Raw genomic sequence first — 22,472 nt, 5'->3', positions numbered from 1 at the left:
ATATACACACACATAGAGAGAGAAACATCTCTAGGCTCACAGGAAAGTGGGCATTGTCCCTGGGGAAGACACCTGCTGCCTCAAGGCCAAGAATAGGCAGCTTTTCACTATAGGTTCCTTTCATATCTTCTAATTTTGGAATCTTATTAAAATATATTTTGAAACTCATCTACAGGTGACATAGTTCTGGGCTTATTTCACACTTAAATATGTTTATATTTCTGAATTTTCCTCATCCTTTCTCAAAACAAGTATTGTAAAAAACTCCAAAAATTTACAGAACAGGATATGCATTATGTATACAAAAATTACATTTATAAGACATTCATATTACTTCCACAGCCTCTCAATGCCAAGTGGAATTTTTTTGTTTTGCTTTGTTTTTTTGGAGACAGTCTCACTATGTAGCCCAGGCTGGTCTCACACTTGTAGTGATCCTCCTGCCTCAGCTTCTTGAGTGCTGGGGACCTATTAAAAAAAAAACAAACCACCAAACAAAACAAAACCTATCAATCCAGACACAGTGAACCTGTCTGTAGTCCCAACTATTCAGGAGGGTAAGTCTAGGAGTTTGAGACCCTATATAAAAAAAACCCAACAATTAAAAAGGCTTTCAAAGACTAACATATAAAACAAAGTTCAGGAGAACTACCATAAAAATTTTAACATATATACAGATTTTTATTTATTTATTGATTAGATGATCTCACTATGTAGTTCAGGCTGACTTGAATCATGTAACCCAGGCTGGCCTCAAACTCAGCAGATCCTCCCATTTCAGCCTCCAAAGTATTAAGATTACAGGCATGTGCCACCACATGCGGTTTAGTCACATACTTTTAAACCTAAAAACAGACTGGTTAATGTAATAATGACACTGGTATAATTTAAGATTATCAGTATTATCTGTGTGGTGCTTGGGATTGAACCAGGGCTTTGTATATGCTCAGTATGTGCTGTTTACCACTGAGCTACATCCCCAGCCCATTAAAATTACTAAAGACACTAATTTCCTACCAAGTTAGTATTCAATAAAGTATTAAACATATAATAAAGTTGGCAAATTAAAAACTGTTTATGTGATGCCATAAATTATAAACTTGTGGCACTAAACCAACCAAAGAAGATTTACATGTCTAAACACCAAAATAAAACTGCTAATTTAATGTGGAAACAAAGGTTAAATGTATCTAATTACAATTGCAGTAAAAGTCCTTTTACTTATGAGATCACTGGAACTGATCAATTTTGGGGAAAGAAAGCTAATTTAGAAAATATAGATGCTGAAGCCAGGTGGAGGAGTGCTGTAATCTCAGCACTTGGGAGGCTCAGGCAGGAGCATCACCATGAGTTCAAGGCCACCCTGCACTACAGAGACAGACCCTGTCTCAAAATAAACAAGATATATATAGGTGCCACAGATATAGCTTAGTAGTAAGTAGAGCATTTGCTCAGCATGCTCAAAACTCTGGAATTGACCCCAGCACCAAATAAACAAACCACACCAAATCAAAAATTAAAGAGAATGCGTAACCCAATGGACACTTCCTACTACTGAGATTCTCGTTCTTAAATTTAGACATATACATACACAAATTACACGTACCTACATTTTGTTATATACAATTGGAAATGTCCCAAAATGTGTTTAATTTTGACAGTGTTAATCTTGTCAAGAAATGCCTTTTTTTCATCATCATTTAAACTTTTTGTTCCTCAGAACAGATCTTGGAGCTGACAGCCATCATTTTTTAGCAAATTGAAGAGGCAACTCCACCATTTTGGCTTCCTTCCCTTGCTGTTGCCGTCAATCTGCCATTCCTTTGAATTTCCCTTGGTCTGGGTGTAGATTTTTTCCCTCCTCAAGTCCTTGACGATAATAAATGAACATCCTGCATCTGTTGACTGGTCTTCAATAATACTGGAAAATTCTTAGTATTTATCACTTCAAATTCTACTTCTGCCCAATGTCTCTCTCCTACTTCTAGAACTTCAGTTAGGCATCTTTACTGTCTTTGGAGTCTCTTACTAGCTTTCATATTTTCCTTATCTTTAAGCTCCAACTGGATTCCTTCAGTTCTCCAATTTTCTCTTTACCTGTGTCTGTTATTAATCTAATTCAATCTTAGTTGTAGCTCAATTCTTTGGAGGCTTCTGCTGTAAATGGCTTCTTTATTATCTTGATTTTAGCAAATGACCTATTCTTTTCCTCAGATTACTTGTGGAGATTCTTTGAGGCACATGATGGTGTACTGCTCTGGAAAAGCAGAGACTGGGTCTCGCTATGTTGTTTGGGCTGGCCTTGAACTCACTATGTAGCCCAGGCTGACCTCAAACTTGTGGCGATCCTCCTGCCTCAGCTTCCCAAGGGCTGGGATTACAGCCACGCGCCAGGATGCTCAGCTCGGGAAAACATTTTTTGAGTAAATTACTACTAAGCATTTGCTAGCATGATTGAAGCTAAGTACACCTTAAGGAGATGGCTTTTTTTTTTTTTTAACACCCATGTTGTTTATTTGCACAAATCCATGCACGGAGCAATGTTACATCATCTCAGGATTTCCCCACCCCATTCTATTCACATCAAAGTAATTTTCCTCAGTCCCTTATGGGCTATAAAATGGCACAGAATTCTAGGTTACTGTTACCCTGAGCATAGCCTTCTGGGCATTCAAATTTCAAGGAAGAGATGTCCTGCCCTTGAACTGGCCTTGAGTTTTGTTTCTTGCCTGACCTAGCTTTCAAAACTGTAGCTCAATTTCTCTGGCAAATGCTGTAAGGGCAAACACAGTTTAAAAGCATTTTGCTTATCTCCTTGTAGTCATCTCCCCCTCCCCATTAGGTTTTGCACTAATAATTTCTTACCGTGCTGTCAATTGTTCAATGCTTCTAGGACGTTCTTAAAATTCTATCCAGCAACACTATTTTTAGAAAGAGCTAATTTGAATAATTCATATTAACCAGTACTCCTTCAATATAAATATCACTTATAAAAAATTAGAAAAATATTTTGTATGCAAACTTGAAAAGCAATACTCTAAAATCAAGTTTACATAAACACTAAGTTCCAAAGGCACAAATAAAATTGTAAAAAAATCCAATTAACCAAATAAATTTCCTATATTACAGAATTCCCAAGTGAGTGTAACTAAGTTCACTGAAAGATTCCTTATAAATCCTACAACTTGAGTTTACCTATAATGTTTATCTACATAAAAACTTTCAGTGGAAAAAGCACAGGATTTTAAAAAGTGGCAAACCATATTAAGCAAAGTTCTTTTCTAAAAAAATTGAATTGTTTTTTTAAAATTCTAAATATTTATATATTAAGTGAAGACAAGAATTTATGTAGTTTTGAATACACAAATTATCAATGATTTTCACTCATCAGATATTTGCACCTGTCAACAGTACTGGTCAAACTGTCAAAGGGATGGGAAGGTTAAAATTTTTTATGATTTCTTAATTTGACAAAAATCAACCTGTGAAACTTCACAAACCAATTAATGAAAACTCAAGTTTTTATCATGTATGTACACACACACAAAAAAAAAATCTCAGAAATTTTATTCCAATATAGCAGGTTTAACATTTAAGTTTTATTGGAATGTATTTCAGAACCACAGTCAATTTTTTAAGATGGAATTTCACTATAAATTACTAGTATCTTTTAAGTGGGTATCTTTTAAAGAAACCTCTTACAGTATACATAAAGGTAAGTCTAAATGTCAAAGTATATTCTAAAATACTTTTAATGTTGGAGTCCTAATCACCAAGTAGCTGGGATCACAAGAACAGGCCACATTGCTTGGTGAACGTTTTCATCATTCTAAACATAATTACTCATTACACTAATTTTCTATTACTTACATATTAATCAACCTATTTGAATAATCAATTCCTAAACATGTTAGGCTTATATCTTTCATTAACTAAGATTACAGATATACCTAATCTAAAAATTGATTTTTAGAGAATATCCAAGTTTTACTTGGATTAGAACCCTGGACATTTTTGTAGATTATACAAAATAGTCACATCTGATGAAGAACAAATTCAGTGATCAAAGTTCCATTATAATGTTCATGTGCTCTTACTCAAAAAATTTTTTTTCACATAACATTTTCTAAAACTATACACTGTCATTACTAAATCAATAATTCTTTTTGTTGTTGTTTTTAATTATTTTCTTTTCGGTACCGGGGATCGAACTCAGGTTCTTGAGCTTGTAAGGCAGGTGTTGGAACCATTGAGCTAAATCCCTGATCCCAATCGATATAATTCTTATTAATACTTTCTTCCTCATTACATATTGTCTAAATAGGCAATTCTCTGCAATGGATTTTACATATCAATAATATTAAAAAGGTTTATTTCAAAACTGACATCTACCAGCTTCGTTTATCACCGATTTGGATATTATTATTCTTATGCTTTGATTTTTCTTAATTTTAACCATATTTAAGTATTCAAGCATTTCAAAAGCATTTAGATATTTCAGAGGTTTTCAGAAGACATTAAGACAGCTTCAGGGTTCTACTTAAAAGTATGTTTCAATTTTTTAAAATTACCATTATGGCAAATTTGTACCTGAATGTATGTTTCAAATTTTGATAACAGGACCAAAAATTATTAAATGATATCTTTTAATCTTGCTTATGACTTCTGTCTTGATATATTGGTTTCTTTTAGTACACACTCGTATAGCAACTTATGTGCATAACAAAAACAGGAAACAATTCTAAGTTTTCTTTTTTTTTTTTGATACCAAGGATTGAACATTTCTAAGTTTTGTTCATTGATAAAATGGGTAACAGTGAGCAATCATATCTTCTGTGCACAATAAGTTAACATGAAAAGTATGTCTCTGAATGAACTTACAGACATTGACACTGGTATTTTGGACTTAGTGGAAATATTTATACAAGTCAAGTGGTTTCATGCACCTGCTCAAGTTTTACCTACTATAGAAAACAAATTTTCTTCATTAGAAAAAGGATTTTTTTGTGGGGGTGGTACCAGGGATCGAACTCAGGTCCTTGTGCTTTCAAGGCAGGTGGCAGAACCACTGAGCCAAATCCCTGGCCCTTCCTTAGAAAAAGGATTATTTTTCTCTCAAAATGAAAACTCTTAAACAAATACATAATGAAAGAAAAATCTGGTCAATTACTGCCATTGTCATCTCAAATTGCATGAAGGCTACTAAAGGCTATTATAACTTGTCAGTTTCTTAAGACAATACAAAGTAATACCAAATCTAAATCTTTTCCTTCTGGTTCTAGGGATGAATGGGGTATTCACACTGAACTACATTCCAGGCATTTTAAAAGTTTTGATTTTAAACAAGGCCTTCTGAAGTTGCCTATATTGGCTTAACCCTGTGATCCTCCTGCACCAGCCACTTGGGAGTGCTAGGACTGCAGGAGTGTGCCATTGCAACACCTGGGTCTAAGACAGCATCTAACAAATGTGCATTTATTTATTTTTTTTTTTTTGAGAACTGGTCTTCCAAATGTGCCTAGGGAGTAAAACATGGTCCAGAATTACAATATAGCAACCCAAAGTTTTCACAGAACAAAATTATATTCACCTTACTGCTTCAGGCAATATAAAATTTCAGCTCTTAGACTTTTTCTCCAACCCTATTCTCTAAATTTTGCTGCAATTCTAGCTATTGTTCTATTAAGCTTAAACATTTCCATACTTGAGAAAAATTTAATGTATGCCACAGGCCACTGGTTTAAATAATGTAAAGACTAGAAGCCAAATCCAGCTTAGAATCATCAAGCCAAATTTGTTCTAAATCAAAACATGTTTTTGTACAGGTGCAAATTCCTTATGATGAGCTATCATTACATAGGGCAAAAATGTATCAATAAATGTTTTGCTATTACAAAAACAAAACATTTTGTCTCTTCCTCATTAAGGATCCTGTATTTGAGGTTCTCTTGTCAGGAATTCTCTTAATTCTTGCACATATTTTAGGCCTTACTTTAGAAGTCTTGTTCACGAAATTTCTTTCATCGTCACTCCCTATGTTTTTTCTATATAATTATCTCCTACACCAATATGCAAATTTTTACAATGAAGTGCCTATAGCACTGAATAGTGGCATCGAATTTACTGATACTAGTTTAACATTCTGGCCAATTTTATCTGAATATAATTCAGGCAAACATCAACAGATAACTCTTAAATTTCATTCTATTAAAAGGCTACCATAATTAGCATATGTTTATGAACTAGGCCTCTTAAGAGTCTAACACAATTCTGCATGTTCTACTCTGCAGTCTCCTGAAAGCTTACAAACTAAAAGCATATACATTTTTTACCCATTATTTTAGAATTGAATATGTGAAAGTAAAATTTCATAATTGAACTGTAGAAAAGTTAGAATTGCAAATTTATTTCCAAGACAATATTTCTCTATATAGTTCAGGCTGGCCTTGAACTAGCTACAAAGCCCAGGTCTGAATGCTAGGATTATGATATGCATACCATGACCAGCCTGATTCAAGTTTTTATATACTAGTAGTATCAGGTTTGGGGATTATACCAGTTTTCAGTGATATAAGGATAAAGGTGCAGTCAATAGTTTATTTTGAATTTCTAGATCTGGAAAACCATAAATTACAAATACTTGTATTTGTATTCAGTATTTACTGAACTAGATTCATTACGGGTTTCCCATTACCTACAAGTTTTCTTCCATGTTTTTAAAAGACAAACATATTTTAACTCTAACTTAAATCTTTATATTTTCAAGAAATTTTGCTAATTTCAAATAGTTTAAATACCCTCCCCCTCATAATGACTAAAATATAGATTATCCTACCAGAAAACTATTTATTCTGCAAAACTTCTAGGCTTTGTGGAAAGGACTATGACAACTACTTAGCAGATACAAGAAAGCTAACATACTTGACCTGAATTTTTAATTTTAGCCTTAAAATATGCCATTTTAATAATACTACCTAATTGCTAAACCAGAAACTTGATAAAAATTACAATACAGAATTAATGCTTAAAGTGGTATAAAGTGTACCCTAATTTCCTAAAAATCCAAAATTACAAAGACTTGTTCATTGCATGCAAATTTCCTTGCTATTTGAAATGTACACATTAAGTACATACATCTAAAAGATTTTACATAAAGCATTATCAGAATTTATAAAGAGTTATACCATGCCACCTTCTAAACTTTGAAAATTCCTTTATAGCAACATTATATGTTGCTGAACCTACCTGTTTTTTTTTTCAAATGCATGCTAAAAGACTGTGATGATTTAATAGAAAGATGGGTGAAAATACAACTAGAGCAAAAAACAAAAACAAAAAGAGTCAGTTATAAAACCATACCTATTTCTACAACTGTATTATGCTTTAGGTTTCTTAGATTAGCATAATGGAATACTGATTAGAGCATTAGAATGCCTGAGTTTAAATCCCCAGCTTTCCCATTTATTTACTAGTAGCTTAATCTTAATCGCAGAACTGAGCTTCAAAGATTAAATGCACACATCAAATTGTGCATAATCACCTACTGTTATAACGCATATAAACTACTAACTACATTTGCAGTAAACTAAAACTTGTGTCAATCTTACCCAAAATATGCATGGAATTCTATTAGGATTTGTATTTATTTCGATGTTTCAAGGACTGAACCTAGGACCTTTTCATTAAATAACATCTCCAAGACCTTTTTGTGACAGGGTCTCCAAAATTCAGGCTGAGGTATAACTTGCAATCCTGTTTCAGTATGATAGAGAGCTGGGATTGTAGGCCTGAACCATCAGGATTTCAGAATTTTTAAAAAAGCAAGTGCTTTTCAGTTTTAAGTGTAGATCTGCAATATTCCTTAATCTTATGGAAAAGTATGAGGGGGCCGGGTACAGTAGAATATATTAAAATCCCAACAAATATTAGCTGTTACTATTGAGGCAATTTTTTTAAAACTGAAAATCAAGATATAACAATGAAATTTGAAAAAAATTGAAGTTCACACGTTTTACTTCAAAAATCTAGTTTTATAAACCATCTCACTTCCAATATTAAAAAAAAACCCATTTAAATGTATTAGTATATTTGCAACTTATGCAGTCTCATGTTTTTATTTTTGCAGTATTGGAGGTCAAGCTTAGAGGTGCTCTACCACTAAATTATATCCCCAGACTACGTTTATTTTTTGAGATGGGTTCATCAAGAGAGGAAGGTTGGTGTGGAACTTGCCATCTTCCTGTCTCAGCCTCTTGAGTAGCTGGGGCATGTACTACTAGCTCCCTTATATTATTTTCCATTGAATTAAGAAATACTACAGATCTACACTTATTAAAAATGCAGCTGAAAAACACTTACTTATATAAATTCTAATAAAATTCCATATTTTGGGTAAGAGTGGCAAAAATTGTACCTTAGTACAAATATATTAAGATTCAGAGTAAAACAGATTAAAGTTGCCTCTTTGTAGTAAAAAATACTTTTTCCTATTCTACTAATGACAGTTCAAAAGTTAACTCTGGTCTAGAATAGTTCATTGGACTATCGATTTATGTAACAGTTTACAGGTTATTTGAAACCCCTGAATTCATATTAATTTTGGAAATAACATGAAAACTAAGTGGTAAGCAGGTTTCTAAACAAAAGGTACTACAGGAAAAAAAAAAACCAAAAAACAAAAAACAAACTACTGGGCATAATAGCCAAATAATTTTATCGGTTACAGCAAAGAACCTAGAATAGTGAAGTAAGCAGGTTATTACATTAGAACACCACTGTTCATTTTAATTGTGGACAAGGTTGGTTTTATAGGACAATATTATTTATATAAACAAAACATTCAAGCAAAACATAAATACCATTAAGCGTAGGCATAAGGTGCTTTCAAATTTAAAATTTTCATAATAAAAAATGGAAAAAAAATCATTTGCCTAAAAAAGACCGAATCGTTTGCCTAAACATCATAATTCTATGGGAGAGCTATAGTAGAAAATCCTAGGCTTCCATATTCTAAGTTCTATCATTTTCATTCCTATACACTATTCTTTACAATCTGTAAATTTCTTTAAAACAGTAACTTTAAAAACGTATCTTTTCTATACTACCAAAAATGACTAGGTCATTGTTACAGTAACATATAGTGGGTAAAGTTGTGACTTTGTAGTTGAGACACATGACCAAGAATGAGACCCTAGCACACTAAATATAAGATTAAACTTAACAGTTTTCACCTGTAATATTGGTTCTTTACATTTCTTTAACTATTCTGTGAACTCAGAAAATCCAAATTCACACAACAGCTTACTTTTTGGTAAATACCACTTCCACAGATAAGCATTCCAAAATTTTTGTGTGTGGTCGAGACAAGGTCTCACTGTAGTTGAGGGTGGCCTTAAACTCACTATGGAGCCTGCTGGGCTTGAACTCACAACAATCCTTCCACCTCAAACCCCCAGAGTGCTGGGATTACAGGCACGCACCACCAAGCCCAGCTCGAACATCTTTAATTGCTAATAAAAAATTTATTTCCTTTAAAGCATTACCAATTTTTGGACTTATGCCTCAAATGACTCAGAAATTAAACCAGCAGTTAAAAAAAAAAAGCATGTCAACATAATCATATATGTAGAAATCCTGATTGTGTAAACTTTTGAGGTGAAAGATGTCACTTTCAAACAACTTTATACATAAATTCATGTGTCTATATTTGATACATCAAATAAAACAAAATAAATATTTCCTGTAGGCTATAGCAGTTATTAAAATTTAAATTTCAGGCAGGGTGTGGTGGCACACGCCTGTAATCCCAGCACTTGGGAGGCTGAGGCAGGAGGATCACTGTAAATTCGAGACCAGCCTGAGCTACATAGTGAATTCCAGGTCAGTCTCAACTACATAGTGAAACCCTGTCTCAAAAAAAAATTTTTTTCAGGTAGTGGTACATGTTTGTAATATCATGTGGGAGGTTGAGGCATAAAGATCTCAAGTTTTGGGCCAGCCTGTGCTACATCATCAACTTTGACACTGTTCTGGACAACACAGAAGCACCCATCTTAAAAAATAAATTTAACAGAATTTAAAATTTCTCTATATTGTAATACATAGGGGAACGATTTTTAAATTTCTTTCCCAATTGGTTTATGACAGAACTAATGGGCATTACTGACACACTTATGCATATTTTTTAAAACTTGCAACAAAAAAACCCCCACTAAAATCCTAAAGTCAATACTCAGTAAGCATCTTAAAAAAAAAAGAACCCATGGTACAAAGGGAAGTAGTTTTCAATCATAAACAACGAACTTATAGTGTGAGATATTAATGGACTACCTACTTATAATCAAGAATATATTGAAAAACACTAATAGAAAAATATCACTGATTCAGGGAAGAACAAAATAGGCCCAAATATGGTAGGCAGTTGCTGGATGAGAAATAAGACTGGTTACAGTTTCTTAAGTATTTTTTACGTGTCCTTGCACATGCTAAGCACATTATACCATGGATCTGTAGATTCTGCTCATTTTTTTCCTACTAATTGCAAAAGAAAAATAGTTGTGAAACTGATCAATGTCTCAACTACATCATCAAAACAACCAATAAGGGACAAGTATGTTTTTGTAGTTTAAACATATGATCTAAATCTAATAAGCATCAAACAAATTTAAATCTGAGAATCTGCTACACATCAAATATGGTGACAGAGGGATGCTTCATGACCTATTGATACTTCTTCCCTGAATAATGATCTTGGATTACAGATTCAGAAGAAAACTATTATAAAGTCATCACTGAAAATTTACTGAATTTTCTGAATAATAATTATCTTTGTCATAAGGATATATACTAAAGTTTTTCATTCTTAAATGTTAACTCAAATCACTTAGTTCAGGAAAAAATATAGACAATAAAGCATATACAGCTGCCCTACAAATGTGTTGCTCTTGATCCAACTCTGGGCTGAAAGTATTCAGAAAAAAAAAAAGTACTGCATCTGTATTTAACATATAGAATTTCCTTGTCACTATTCCCTAAACAATACAATATAACCACCAGTAAATAAGAGATGATTTAAAACTACAGAAGAATGTATATTATATTTTATACAAATGATAGGAGCACCCATGGATTTGGGGTCTTGGAACCAACCCCCTATGCATACAAAAGGACTACCTATCAAAATATTAAATACTGGTCAACCAGCAAGCATATATGGGAGAATTTTGTACTGATCTTATAACTTTGCTCTTAAGAGCCAGTATGGTAGCACATGATTGTAATCCTAGTATTCTGGGACACAAAGGCAGGAGGATCCCAAGTTCAAGCCCAGTCTGGGCAATTTAGTGAGACATCTCAAGAAATTTGGGCTGGGGAAGCAGATCACTGCTAAGAACCCGTGTTCAATCCCCAGTGTCCCAAAAAAGGGACAACATTTTATTTTTTCAAACCAGCAATCTTTTTTAATCACTAAAAATAACATTTTATAGAAAGGGAACCAAAACATTACTCAACAAAGTATAGCTATAAAATCTCAAACAAGACAGGCAATACCTTGTACCCCCAAAATAATGTTTCACAGAGGGAACTAATGTATAAGCTGGCCATTTTCTTCTACCATCAATATAGATTCCTTAAAAGACTCTGGGATTTCTTTGTGGTTTCCATATAAAAACTAAAATTGATTGCTCAGAGTAATGGTGCATTCGTGTAATCAAAAGAGGTATCATTTAAAAAGCAATGTTCATTATTCAACCCATAATAAAGATTAAATGATGTGATTCCCTGATTAGCACACAACTTGGATCTGAACCTTAAACCTTGATCATTGAAATGTTTTAAAGATTTCCTCATCTGTTATACCCCAACTAAAATAACCACAAAACCTTCAGAACCCGCCCCCCGGGTACCTTGAACTCAGGACCTTGTGCTTGCCAAGCAGGTGTGGTGCCACTGAGCTACACCCCTGGCCGTAGAATTTTCTTAATTGCTGTATAATAGCTAAAACTGCTAAGCCAAAGGAAATGGCAGAGGGAATTAAATGTACAAGTATCATAAAGGTATTGTTAATCTCCACCCAATATACATTAAATACTGTTAGCACTTCACATTTATCAAAATGTTATATAGTACTGGTTTTTTGGAGGTAGTGGTGCCGGGAGTCAAACCAGGGCCTTGTAACATGATAGGCAAGCACTCTATCACTAAGCCACATCCCTAGCTGTTTTTTGTCATTCTCCACAAATTCTTACTTGTGATTCTTAATTATAGTTGGACAAACTATGCTAAACTTGCCAATGATTTGCTTTTAGTCATAGGATTCTAAAACTGTCAAAAGTCAATAAATGTAATCCCAACCCTTGGGAAGCTGAGGCAGGAGGATCAATTACTAAGTCTGAGACTAGCCTGGGCTACACAGTTCAAGGCCAACCTGAGACCCTGTGCCGGGGTGGGAATGGAACAAAACAAACACACATCCAAAATATAAACAGGAAAAGCCAGTAAATAAATATTTTAATGCTTTTATCCTACCACATACATTAAAAATGGTTGAGTCTTTTTAAGGACACTCCAGTAGGTATAGATATCTTTGCAAAACTTAACTATCAGGGAATGGATGTTAGCTAACTGAAACTAGTATGTATGTGGTATTCTTTCAACTGTACAAAGGGTACAGGTAATTTTTTAAAGCCACATTCTGCAGTTTAAATGACTCTTACTAACTCTTGGAACTTCCTTAGATGTTATCTGAGTCTTAAAAAGGTTTCTACTTCAGAAATAAACTGAGTAAAAAACTGTGAAAGCTAAAATGACACAATCCTAACCCTATGGATCTAAGAAAGTCACAATTAATATTCCCACGCATGTTAGATGTCTAAAACATTTCATTAACTAGTGTTCTGCCAAGCACAGTAAAACTCAACTTCTATCCTCATCTAAAGCCTCAATTTCCCAAACTGGATGCCAGAAACACCTAACAGAAACTACACATTCATCCTTTGGAAATTGAACCAGCAATACCAGTCTGTTAACTTAAAAGCCAATATACTATAAAGGCTTATGGAGTGGTCCAAAAGCAGTGAAGTGTGTAAACTTTAGCTTCAAAACAGAATTTCCTCTTGCTCATGTACCATAGAGGCTAGCTGGACATGGTGCCACACATCTATAATACCTGCACTCAGGATGCCGAGGCAGGAACATTGCCAAGAGTTTGAGGCCAACCTGAACTACACAGCAAGACTCCATCTTGAAAATGGTGGGAGAAAGGGAAACGATGATTATTAACTTTTGAAACGATATACATCTTGTCTTTATATATGCAATACTTGTATTCAGTTTGGAGAGTGAAAATTTTTCAAGGAAATCATCATTACAGAGCCAACACTCTTCAAATATATTATGAAAAGTTGCTGAAATTTCACTACCATAAAAAAGGCCATATATGAATTTTTGGGTAAAGGGAGACTGTTGGCTGCATCTGAGAGCACTAAAACTTTGTGCTTGTATATTCTAATTAAACGTCCTATCACATAAATAGTGTTGCTTTTAGAAAGATCAAAACAAGCTCTGGAACCTTATTATACTTCTGTGTATTACTCCAAGACTATATTTCAATTCTGCCTTCGATGTGGATTTCTCTTTAGGACTATCAGTTAACATCTGCAAACAAAATTGTTTGAACGACTCTTAGCACACAAAATGGTAACTTACCCATATTATGGTTCCCTGAGCCTTAGAAAAGCAGAGGAGTTTCTCAACAAGTTGTACTCAAGCAAATACGCACCATTTTTGTTCAAATGCTGTAGATTCCATTATGAGGGGAGGAAAAAAAAAACTATACATTTCAAACTATTACATCATATTAATCAACTACTTGTTTTCTGCTAGGAATTCACTAACAGCAAAACAGTTCAGTAATAAAAAATTTCACAATTCTTTACAAGCTAATGAAGGCATTCTTGTCTGAATTTATAACAGTGCAGTTTTAACAGGTATCACAGGCAAAATTTTAGACATTTCCTGACAATACCCTGAACAAATTCATTCAAAAGAAATAACTATTTCAGAGTTGAACTATTTGAACAAAGTAACAATAAGGTTCCTAGAAAGTAGCCTCTAGCCTTTAGTGGTCTTTGTTACCACCAGGTTGGTTCTAGGCTCAAATGCTGAGTCCCTTAAAAAGGCTTCTGTGAGATGAAACTAGTTTTATTTCCAAATGCAGTTCTAGTTCTGCAATGTAGGATTGGCCTAAGTGTGCTCATGTTTATTCATGGATGCCACACTGGAGCTTTTCTCTTTTGTTTTTGTTGTTTTGAGACAGAGTCTATTATGTAGTTCAGGCTGGCCTGGAACTCACCATGTAGCTTAGGCTGGCCTCAAACTAACGGCAATCTTGCTGCCATAGCACCCCAAGTGTATTGTCATACCTCTTAGAATAGGGAAGGGGGGCAGTGTCACACACCAAAATAATCCACTATGATCTTAATGACTATATATTTTTTTAAAGTATTAGGTGTTACATATTAAGTATTAGGCTATCCTGCAATTTATCAAGAAACTTAAGCTCAGATGTTCCTACAGTTAGGAAAATATCAAACTGCAGGACCCAAAACTTTTGTTTCACAGCTAATTTTAAATTGTACATTCATTTTATATGTCCTTTCCCACACTTTCAGATATATCATAATTCATTAAATAAAAGATGACAGGTTACATACAACTTAGAGGAGTCTACAGAGCAAAGAAAATGAACATTTTTTTTCCCCAATATTTTTCAAGGATTAAAGAAATTATTGCTTGATAAAGTTGAGCGATACAAAGGCAATTAAATTGACTGGCACAGTATTTCACTTGAAAATAGGTATTTAAAATAAAAGGAAAAAATTATAAGGTAAAAAGAGAAAAAAAGGTTTTGTTTAAAGAAATGTAACTGAAGTGCCTATGTTCTTTTGCAAACAGTTTTAGTACAAATGCCTTGGATGAAAAGGCCCAAAAGGGGGCAAAATGTAGACTGTGATAATAGAAGTGACAACATCTAAACACTATTGCCACAATCATGCATAAGGGAGGATGAAATAAAATATTTCAATAAAACCTAAAATAATTTTTTATAATAGCATGCAAATAACATTTTTGGCCTATCAAATAGTATTAATTACTCAAAGCACATTCAGATGTTTGATCACTTGTGTTTACAAGACTTCCTGTTTTTTTTATATCTCTATTCTACATTTATATACTCATTTGAAAAATCATAGGTTAAAAAAAAAGCATATTATTCTGGAGTGAAATCTGAATAACCACACAGACATGGACCAACATTTATTACAAACAGGAAGCATATAGATCTATAAAAGTACAGATTTTTTCTTAAAAAGGCTGCAAGCCAAAATATAGGAATTATCATAGCCTATATGATAATTTTATCTGTATTTTAAATTACATTGCTCAATATATACAAAACATTTTAATACAATAATTTAAATTGCTATGTAAAGGCAATAAAACAGAATCAACAGTCAAGAAATTTATTTCAATTTAAGCACTCATGTTCCATCCTGAATTCACTTCCATTTTCCAGTCTTTCCATTTTAAAGTCTTTTCCAGGAAGAAAGGTTATTTTGAAAAAACTGGTATTTATAGTTCACAACCTACTAATTATAAAGAAAAGCCATGTATAGAGGAAAGAATTTATGTTTTAAATTTTTAAATAAAAAGCAATCGATTCTCTATATAGTTTTATTAAAGAATTACAACTTTCACAGACAGTAATATACATTGTTGCTATTAATCAGCAGCATTACCTTCTTCATTTCTCCTTCAGCTACCAATAAAAAACATCCTTCAGATGGAAAATGTTTCACACGTGGCTCAAAGAAAAACAAATTACTTCTAACCAAAAATACTGTTGCTTACATGTTGTCATACTGATTACCTAATTATGGGAAAAGCTACAGAAGCCTAATATGGGGGAGTATGGCAAAATTGGATAGCTTTTCTCAAATTACCATTTTGCTCACTGTAAACAATGTTCTGTAAAAAGTACCAAGATGATTAGGGGCAGAACACCCAAAGTGTTAAAAAACTTTCATTTCTAACTCAAGAGTATAAAATGCATTTAAGAATTTAAACACAATTAAGCAGACATGGAGATATAGCAAAATGCTCCCTTTATGAAAAATATCAAAAAAGCAGCAACAGTAGTGTTTCATTATCGTGGAGGTCGTATTTCGACAGTATATATACTTCATGAGTGTTAGTGCTAATGAAATATCACACAATTGCTTGTTCTTATATTATTAAATCATGTGAAGCAGTAGTTCTGGAATGCAAAATAAAGCAATATGTTTCAAGGACTTGTAATTAGATCTCCTAAATACTATACACAACACTAGAGTAACTTGGCCCAATTTTCAAAATTATATTTTAAATAGTTTGATATAAATGGCTTACTAGTAGCACAAGAATTTTATCTTCAACCATTTCAATACTGTAGGAAGAAAATCTAAGTGGAGAATGAATTAGATCTAACATTTCAAAATTCAAATTTTATATAAATAGGTACTGCTGAATTCTTACTGGTATGATAAAAGCTGATATTTCAGTATCATTCCCTTCTTTTCTAAGTACTTATGATATGCTCACATTTTCAATGGATGCCTCGAGTTAAAAAAATAATTTTAGAGGTGACTTTCTCCTTTGCTTCTTTGTACTTAGGATGTGCAAATTTCCCTGGGGAAGCAAATTATGTTTTCTTATTTAGGATGTTATGTATTTTCAACTAGGAAAAAAAAAAAACCAAAACTAACACACAACCAGACATAATAATTTAGCTAATATAAATATCACAAATTTCCCACCATGAAGTACTGAGTTACAACAATGTATTAACAAACTTTATTTTCTTGAGAGTATACAGGATGTTATATAAACAGTATTATTTTCAATGTAAAGACATTATCAATCTAGATGCCTTAAAAAAGACTTAAAAATAGGTTAAGTGTCTTCTCCAAAAATAAAAGCCACACTGAGTGACACAACCCAAAGAAAATTTTAGCCTTTCACAGGCCACACAAAAAGGTAAAACATGAAGAATAAAAATGAAAGAGAGCAAATCAGAAGAGAGAAAAATAAAGTTCAGGTATGTACGCCTGAAATCAGCACTCAATTTAACAGCTTAATTCCTAAACCAGAAATATGAAATTTTAAATGTATACATATATCATTTTTCAAGAGATAATTTTTACATATATTCTGTACGTTTTATACATGCATACTTGTGTGTGTGATGTGTAAAATAACTGCATATAATACCAACTAAATAAATCAGGCAACTGCTGGCAGGTCTGAGATATTCTATTAAACAAGCCTGTTATAGACAATTTTAAGCCACCTGGAGAATAAGATCTGTTTTTCTCTTGGAATTCTTTCATAGAAGGCAGTTTGTATGTTGTATTTAGGAAATGGAAGAAGTAAATTCATTGTGTTCATGATCACAGAATGTAACTGCCAATTTCAGTTTCCCTTATGCTATAATAAAATGCATTATTAATGATATCTATAAATTAACAAGAAAAACTTTCAAATACTCAAGGTTATGACTTCATTATAGGAAAACAATTGTGTATCAATTGTTTTGTTTCTGATGAGTTTATATAATAAGCTAGTACACCACTATATGTACGTAAAGTCAGACTAGAACATAGACCAGGTGCAGGTGATCCAGGTTCCTTGCTTTAATGAATTATTATTCATTAGAAACAGCACTGGCTTCAGCATACTTCATACAGGACTCACCTGTTCAGTTTTATGCCTGTCTACTTTGGTGATTTAAATATATGAAGAAAAGAAATGGTTCCAGAGAGTAGGTGGTAAAACCTTAAGGATATGGTCATGGGCCAAAACTACCAGACTTCACGTAAGGTACAATCGCACTCACACATACAAATGCACAAACATACAGACCACATACACAACCACACACACAAAACACACACAATGTTCCTGCTGCTGTCCAGTAATTTTCCTCCCCAGAAAGTAATACAATCTAAACTTTACCGCAAATTCAATGAGTACACTGTAGCCTCTATTTAAATCTGCTGTTGTTGGGTCCATTCTGAGGACACATCACAGGTGACACTGTGTTGTGGGGAAATCTATTCCATACTCTGATGGCTAAAATCCTTTGAAAGGGTCTAAAACAGACCCACATATTATCAAATTTCAGTTATAGTGAAAAACATTTCGTCGAGGCTGCAATGTACTAATTATGTTTATTTATATTACAAAGTTACTATTAAAAATAAGAATGCTGCATAAGTTTTTAAAGTTATAAAAATAAATGGTTATCATTTTCACCATAATGTAGATATCAGTTATTTCTATTTCGCCCCTTTCATCCCATTAGTTTATAACCTGAAAATGATTACTTGGTGTCAACTGTTATTCTTTTGACTGCTAATTTCAGTCTTTAAAAATAACATTTTCCATCTAATCAAAATCGAGAACGGGGTCTTTACTCTTTAAAGTAAATGATTGATTTCAAATTTCTAGATAGAGAAAAGTAAAAACAAATTAAAGTACCATTGGGCAAATTATGACTGAAAGTTTGAGTCACATTAACTTATTCTTAAATAATGTAAACTTTTTCTTACGGGGGGAAAAAACTTCTTTAAATTATTGAAGTGCTTAAACTGACAAACCATGCATTTTACAAAATAACTCTTCTCTTAAATGTTTCATTTTACCAGACACTCAAAATACTTATGAAACTAAGATTTCCATATTTTCATATAATCCCATTCGTATTAGTTTGCAAGTAGGAAAAAGAAAAATGAGTTCTAAATAAATGACACAGGAGGCAATAAATTGACACATGACAAGTAAATAAAAGGCTAAAGCACTCCAATACCATTGAAACTGTTTTAATGTTGTTGCAACTCCAAAATGCAACAATCATCAACTTGTCAAAGACCCAAATTTCAAAAATTCATTTTAATTACTCCTTTACACCTATTTTACAAAATAAGGGCAAGAGACATTTTAAATCCTCCTTGTCCTAGTTGTACTATGTTCCTAATTTGTTTTCTATCACTATAATGTGTATGCTTCCATTCCCATCAGATGCTATATAAGAAAAAGTAAAATAAAATATTAACCTCTGCTTCAATGTACAGTTTCCAGAATCTGCCAGAACTGGGGAACTGGGCAACAAGGCGCTCATAAGTCTTCCGTGCTTTGTCTATAGGTTGATTCTAAAATTGAAAACCAATAAACAGCATTTACAATGTTAGGATTATGAAAATATCATTTACTGCAGAACCAAGTAGTGTGATTGGACCCATAGAGAAGGAAATGTAATCCTATATCACTAAACCTGTGCCTCTCGAATGAGAATGCTCCAAGCATCAAGGTCATATGGATTCTCTTCTAATTTCTTTTCGGCTTTCTTCACCTTCTCTGGGACATACTCAGCTGCCTGAAGAAAAAAAAAAATAACAAACTGAAATTACTCCTTCAAAACTATCATGCCCAACTTAATTCAAGAATATGTAAGTTCTTAGACGCAATCACAATATAAAACATTAAAGTATCCTCTTATAAAACTTTTCTAGAATCTATGCACTGAATACTTTATCAGAAGCCGCATGCATAAGAATGAAACTAATTATTTTACTCAATTAGAAGCTTTTATATTAAGTACCAATTTAATATTAAATATATAGCCATAATTCTCAACTTTATGGTTATAGGAACCCTCTCAAAAAATTCAGTGAGAGCCAGGCATGGTGGTGCATGCCTGTAATCCCAGCACTCTGGAGGCTGAGGCAGGAGGACTGCCTTGAGTTCAAGGCTAGCCTCGGGTACATAGTGAGACCCTGTCTCAAAAAACAAAACAAAACACCCTGAAAAATTCCACTGCACACTTTTTATAGATTAAGAGAGAAAACAACAACAAAAAATCTCGGATTTCCTTTTTGAGTCAGGGTCTCTCTACCCTGCCTGGGCTGGCCTTGAACACCAGGCCTCAAGCAATCCTGCTGACACTACAAGAGTTTGCCTTGGATATTTTAGGAGCAGTGTGAACTCATGAATCCTCTCAAAAACAGAAAAGTCTAGGCCATGTTTGAGAAATACTGTTAAAAGATATTCACTATGAGCCATAAAGAAAAAAAAAAGCATGAAATGATACAGAAATTTTATCCTGATGTAAAAGATTTTAAAGATAGGATTTGTAAACTGTATATAAAGCACAATAAAAACCTATAAAGAAATGCACAATTAAAAGAGAAATATTTTAAATGTTTGTATCACGTTTGAGTATGGAAGTACAGGTGATACCCACCCCCTCCGGTTCTCCAACCTCTTTAATAAGACGGTTTTATTAAAAAAAAATTTTTTTTTGGTACCGGGGAATCAAACTCATGACCTTGTACCACTTGCGAGGCAGGCGTGGTGCCACTGAGCTAAATCCCTGGTCCTAGTTTTATTTTTATTACAGATACTTAATCTTGGGGCTTTGGGAATAGCTCAGGGGACAGAGCTTGTAGCCTCCTGGATTCAATTCCCAGCCAGCATCATGTAAAAACCAACCAACCAACAAACCAACCCCCTTAAAAAGCAACAAAACCAAATCCCAACCCTAAAAAGGTAATGAGCACCCAAAACATAAAAACAAGTATTTACTTCTTAAATTGTTATTCAGAAATCCTTTATGTACTACAGAAATCGAATCTCCCTCTTTTTTTTTGGTGGAATTATCAGTTTAGAAAAGTTTCAAAACCCATCTTTTTAGAGAAAAATCACCGGGGAGATAATCTTTGGAATAAAGTAGCTTATATCACTAAAAACTACAAATTCATTTAAAAGGAAAATATATCCTAAAATTCTATTGTAATGTGAATGACAATTATGATATTTTACTAATATATGAGCTTTTATAAGTGCTATAAAAACTAGGAAAAATTTATAAAGTACTACTGGCTCCACACACATTATATCATGCACACACACACACACACACATTTCTTTATAATTGGGATTTTTTTGCTCTGTTTTGTTTGAGACAGAGTCCAAGGCTATCTTGGGTTATACAGTATATAGTATACTAGCAGTCAAGGTTGGCCTCAAACTCACAGTGATTCTCCTGTCTTAGCCTCCCAAGTGCTAGGATTATAAGTGTATGCCACCAGGCCCGGCAAATTTCTTTATATAGGAAAGCAAATAAAACTACAATTTGGTAAAAGTAACAATTGGACCAAGATGGTTCAGAAAGAACAATACACAAGAAATCAGCAAATAATGAAAATAATACATTGTGTGACACCGGTGGATTATCAACAAATACTATAATCATCTGTTAGAATAGGTTTAAGTCAAACTTTTACCAAAATAAAGTCAAATTTCTGTTTTACCCTATCTACAAAAATAAAGATAAATAAAATATTTAAGCATAAACAAAATGAGCCAAGGATTTAGCTCAGTGGTGCTATGCCTGCCTAACAAGCTCAAGATCCTGAGTTTGATTCCAGTACCCAAACAAACAAAGGGTTGGAGATATTGCTCAATGGTAAGGGTGGGTGCTGAGCATGCATAAAGCTCTGAGTTCTAACACCCACACACACCAAAAATAAAAAAACATTCACATAAGAGCTAGAGGAAAATATTAAAATATATCTTTGCATAGGAAAGACTTTTTATAAACCTTAAAGAGAAAAGTTACTGGCTGGGTGCAGTGGAATACCACTGCAGAACCACCAGTCTAGGGTGCTAAGGAAAGGGATCCCAAGTTTGAGCCTAGCCTGAGTAACTCAGTGAGACCCTGTCTCAAAACAAAAAAAAGGATTAAATTATTTAAAAGGTTTAAATTCATGCATGAGAATAGTATAAAAATAAAAGCCAAAGGACAAACTTAAAAAGTCTAACATATATGACAAAGTATTAAATTTATTAGTATAAATCCAGCCAGAATGTAAAAAAGACCAGTGATTCAAGAATAAAATAGACAAAGGGGGCTGAAGATATAGCTTGGAGGAAAAGCATTTGCCTAGTATGTACAAAGTTCTGGGTTCGATCCCCAATACTGCAAAGGAAAAAAGGATGAAAAATGAACAAAGTATAAAAACAGTTCACAGAAAAAGAACTGTTAATTTTTCACTCAAAAGAAATGTAAATGTAACCCCTAAGATAAAGACCACATTTTAAAATTTAACACTGCACTGGTAAGGGTATGCAGAAACACATTATTGGGAGGGGAAGTACTAATACTGATCAAAATTTGGTATGTTTGACAGTGATTTCTACTTGTAACAACTTACTCTACTGCACACGTGCACAAAGATGTACATTAAGAGAATCAGCTAGTGTACTAACTGCAGGGAATAGAAATAATTTAAATCCCTATGTAGAAAATGACCTGTTAGGCCGGGGATTTAGCTCAGTGGTTCGGTGGCCTGCCTCGCACGCTCAAGGACCCC

General features: G+C 33.5%; 1 protein-coding gene across 1 annotated transcript in view; it reads right to left on the bottom strand.

Annotated features, from left to right (window-relative positions):
* Cstf3 (cleavage stimulation factor subunit 3) overlaps positions 1 to 22,472 on the bottom strand; it is a 74,875-nt gene that overhangs the window by 39,968 nt on the left and 12,435 nt on the right. Inside the window, exons 2-3 of the mRNA XM_010612642.3 lie at positions 19,373 to 19,474; positions 19,155 to 19,250 (exon numbers count right to left, since the gene is read on the bottom strand). Of these exons, the coding sequence (XP_010610944.1) occupies positions 19,155 to 19,250; positions 19,373 to 19,474 (198 nt within the window). The remainder of the gene's footprint in view (positions 1 to 19,154; positions 19,251 to 19,372; positions 19,475 to 22,472) is intronic.

The sequence above is a fragment of the Fukomys damarensis genome, unplaced genomic scaffold, assembly GCF_012274545.1.
Source record: "Fukomys damarensis isolate Sample0158 unplaced genomic scaffold, DMR_v1.0_HiC HiC_scaffold_27, whole genome shotgun sequence".
Classification (NCBI taxonomy): domain Eukaryota; kingdom Metazoa; phylum Chordata; class Mammalia; order Rodentia; family Bathyergidae; genus Fukomys; species Fukomys damarensis.
This window is presented reverse-complemented; position numbering and strand designations above follow the sequence as displayed.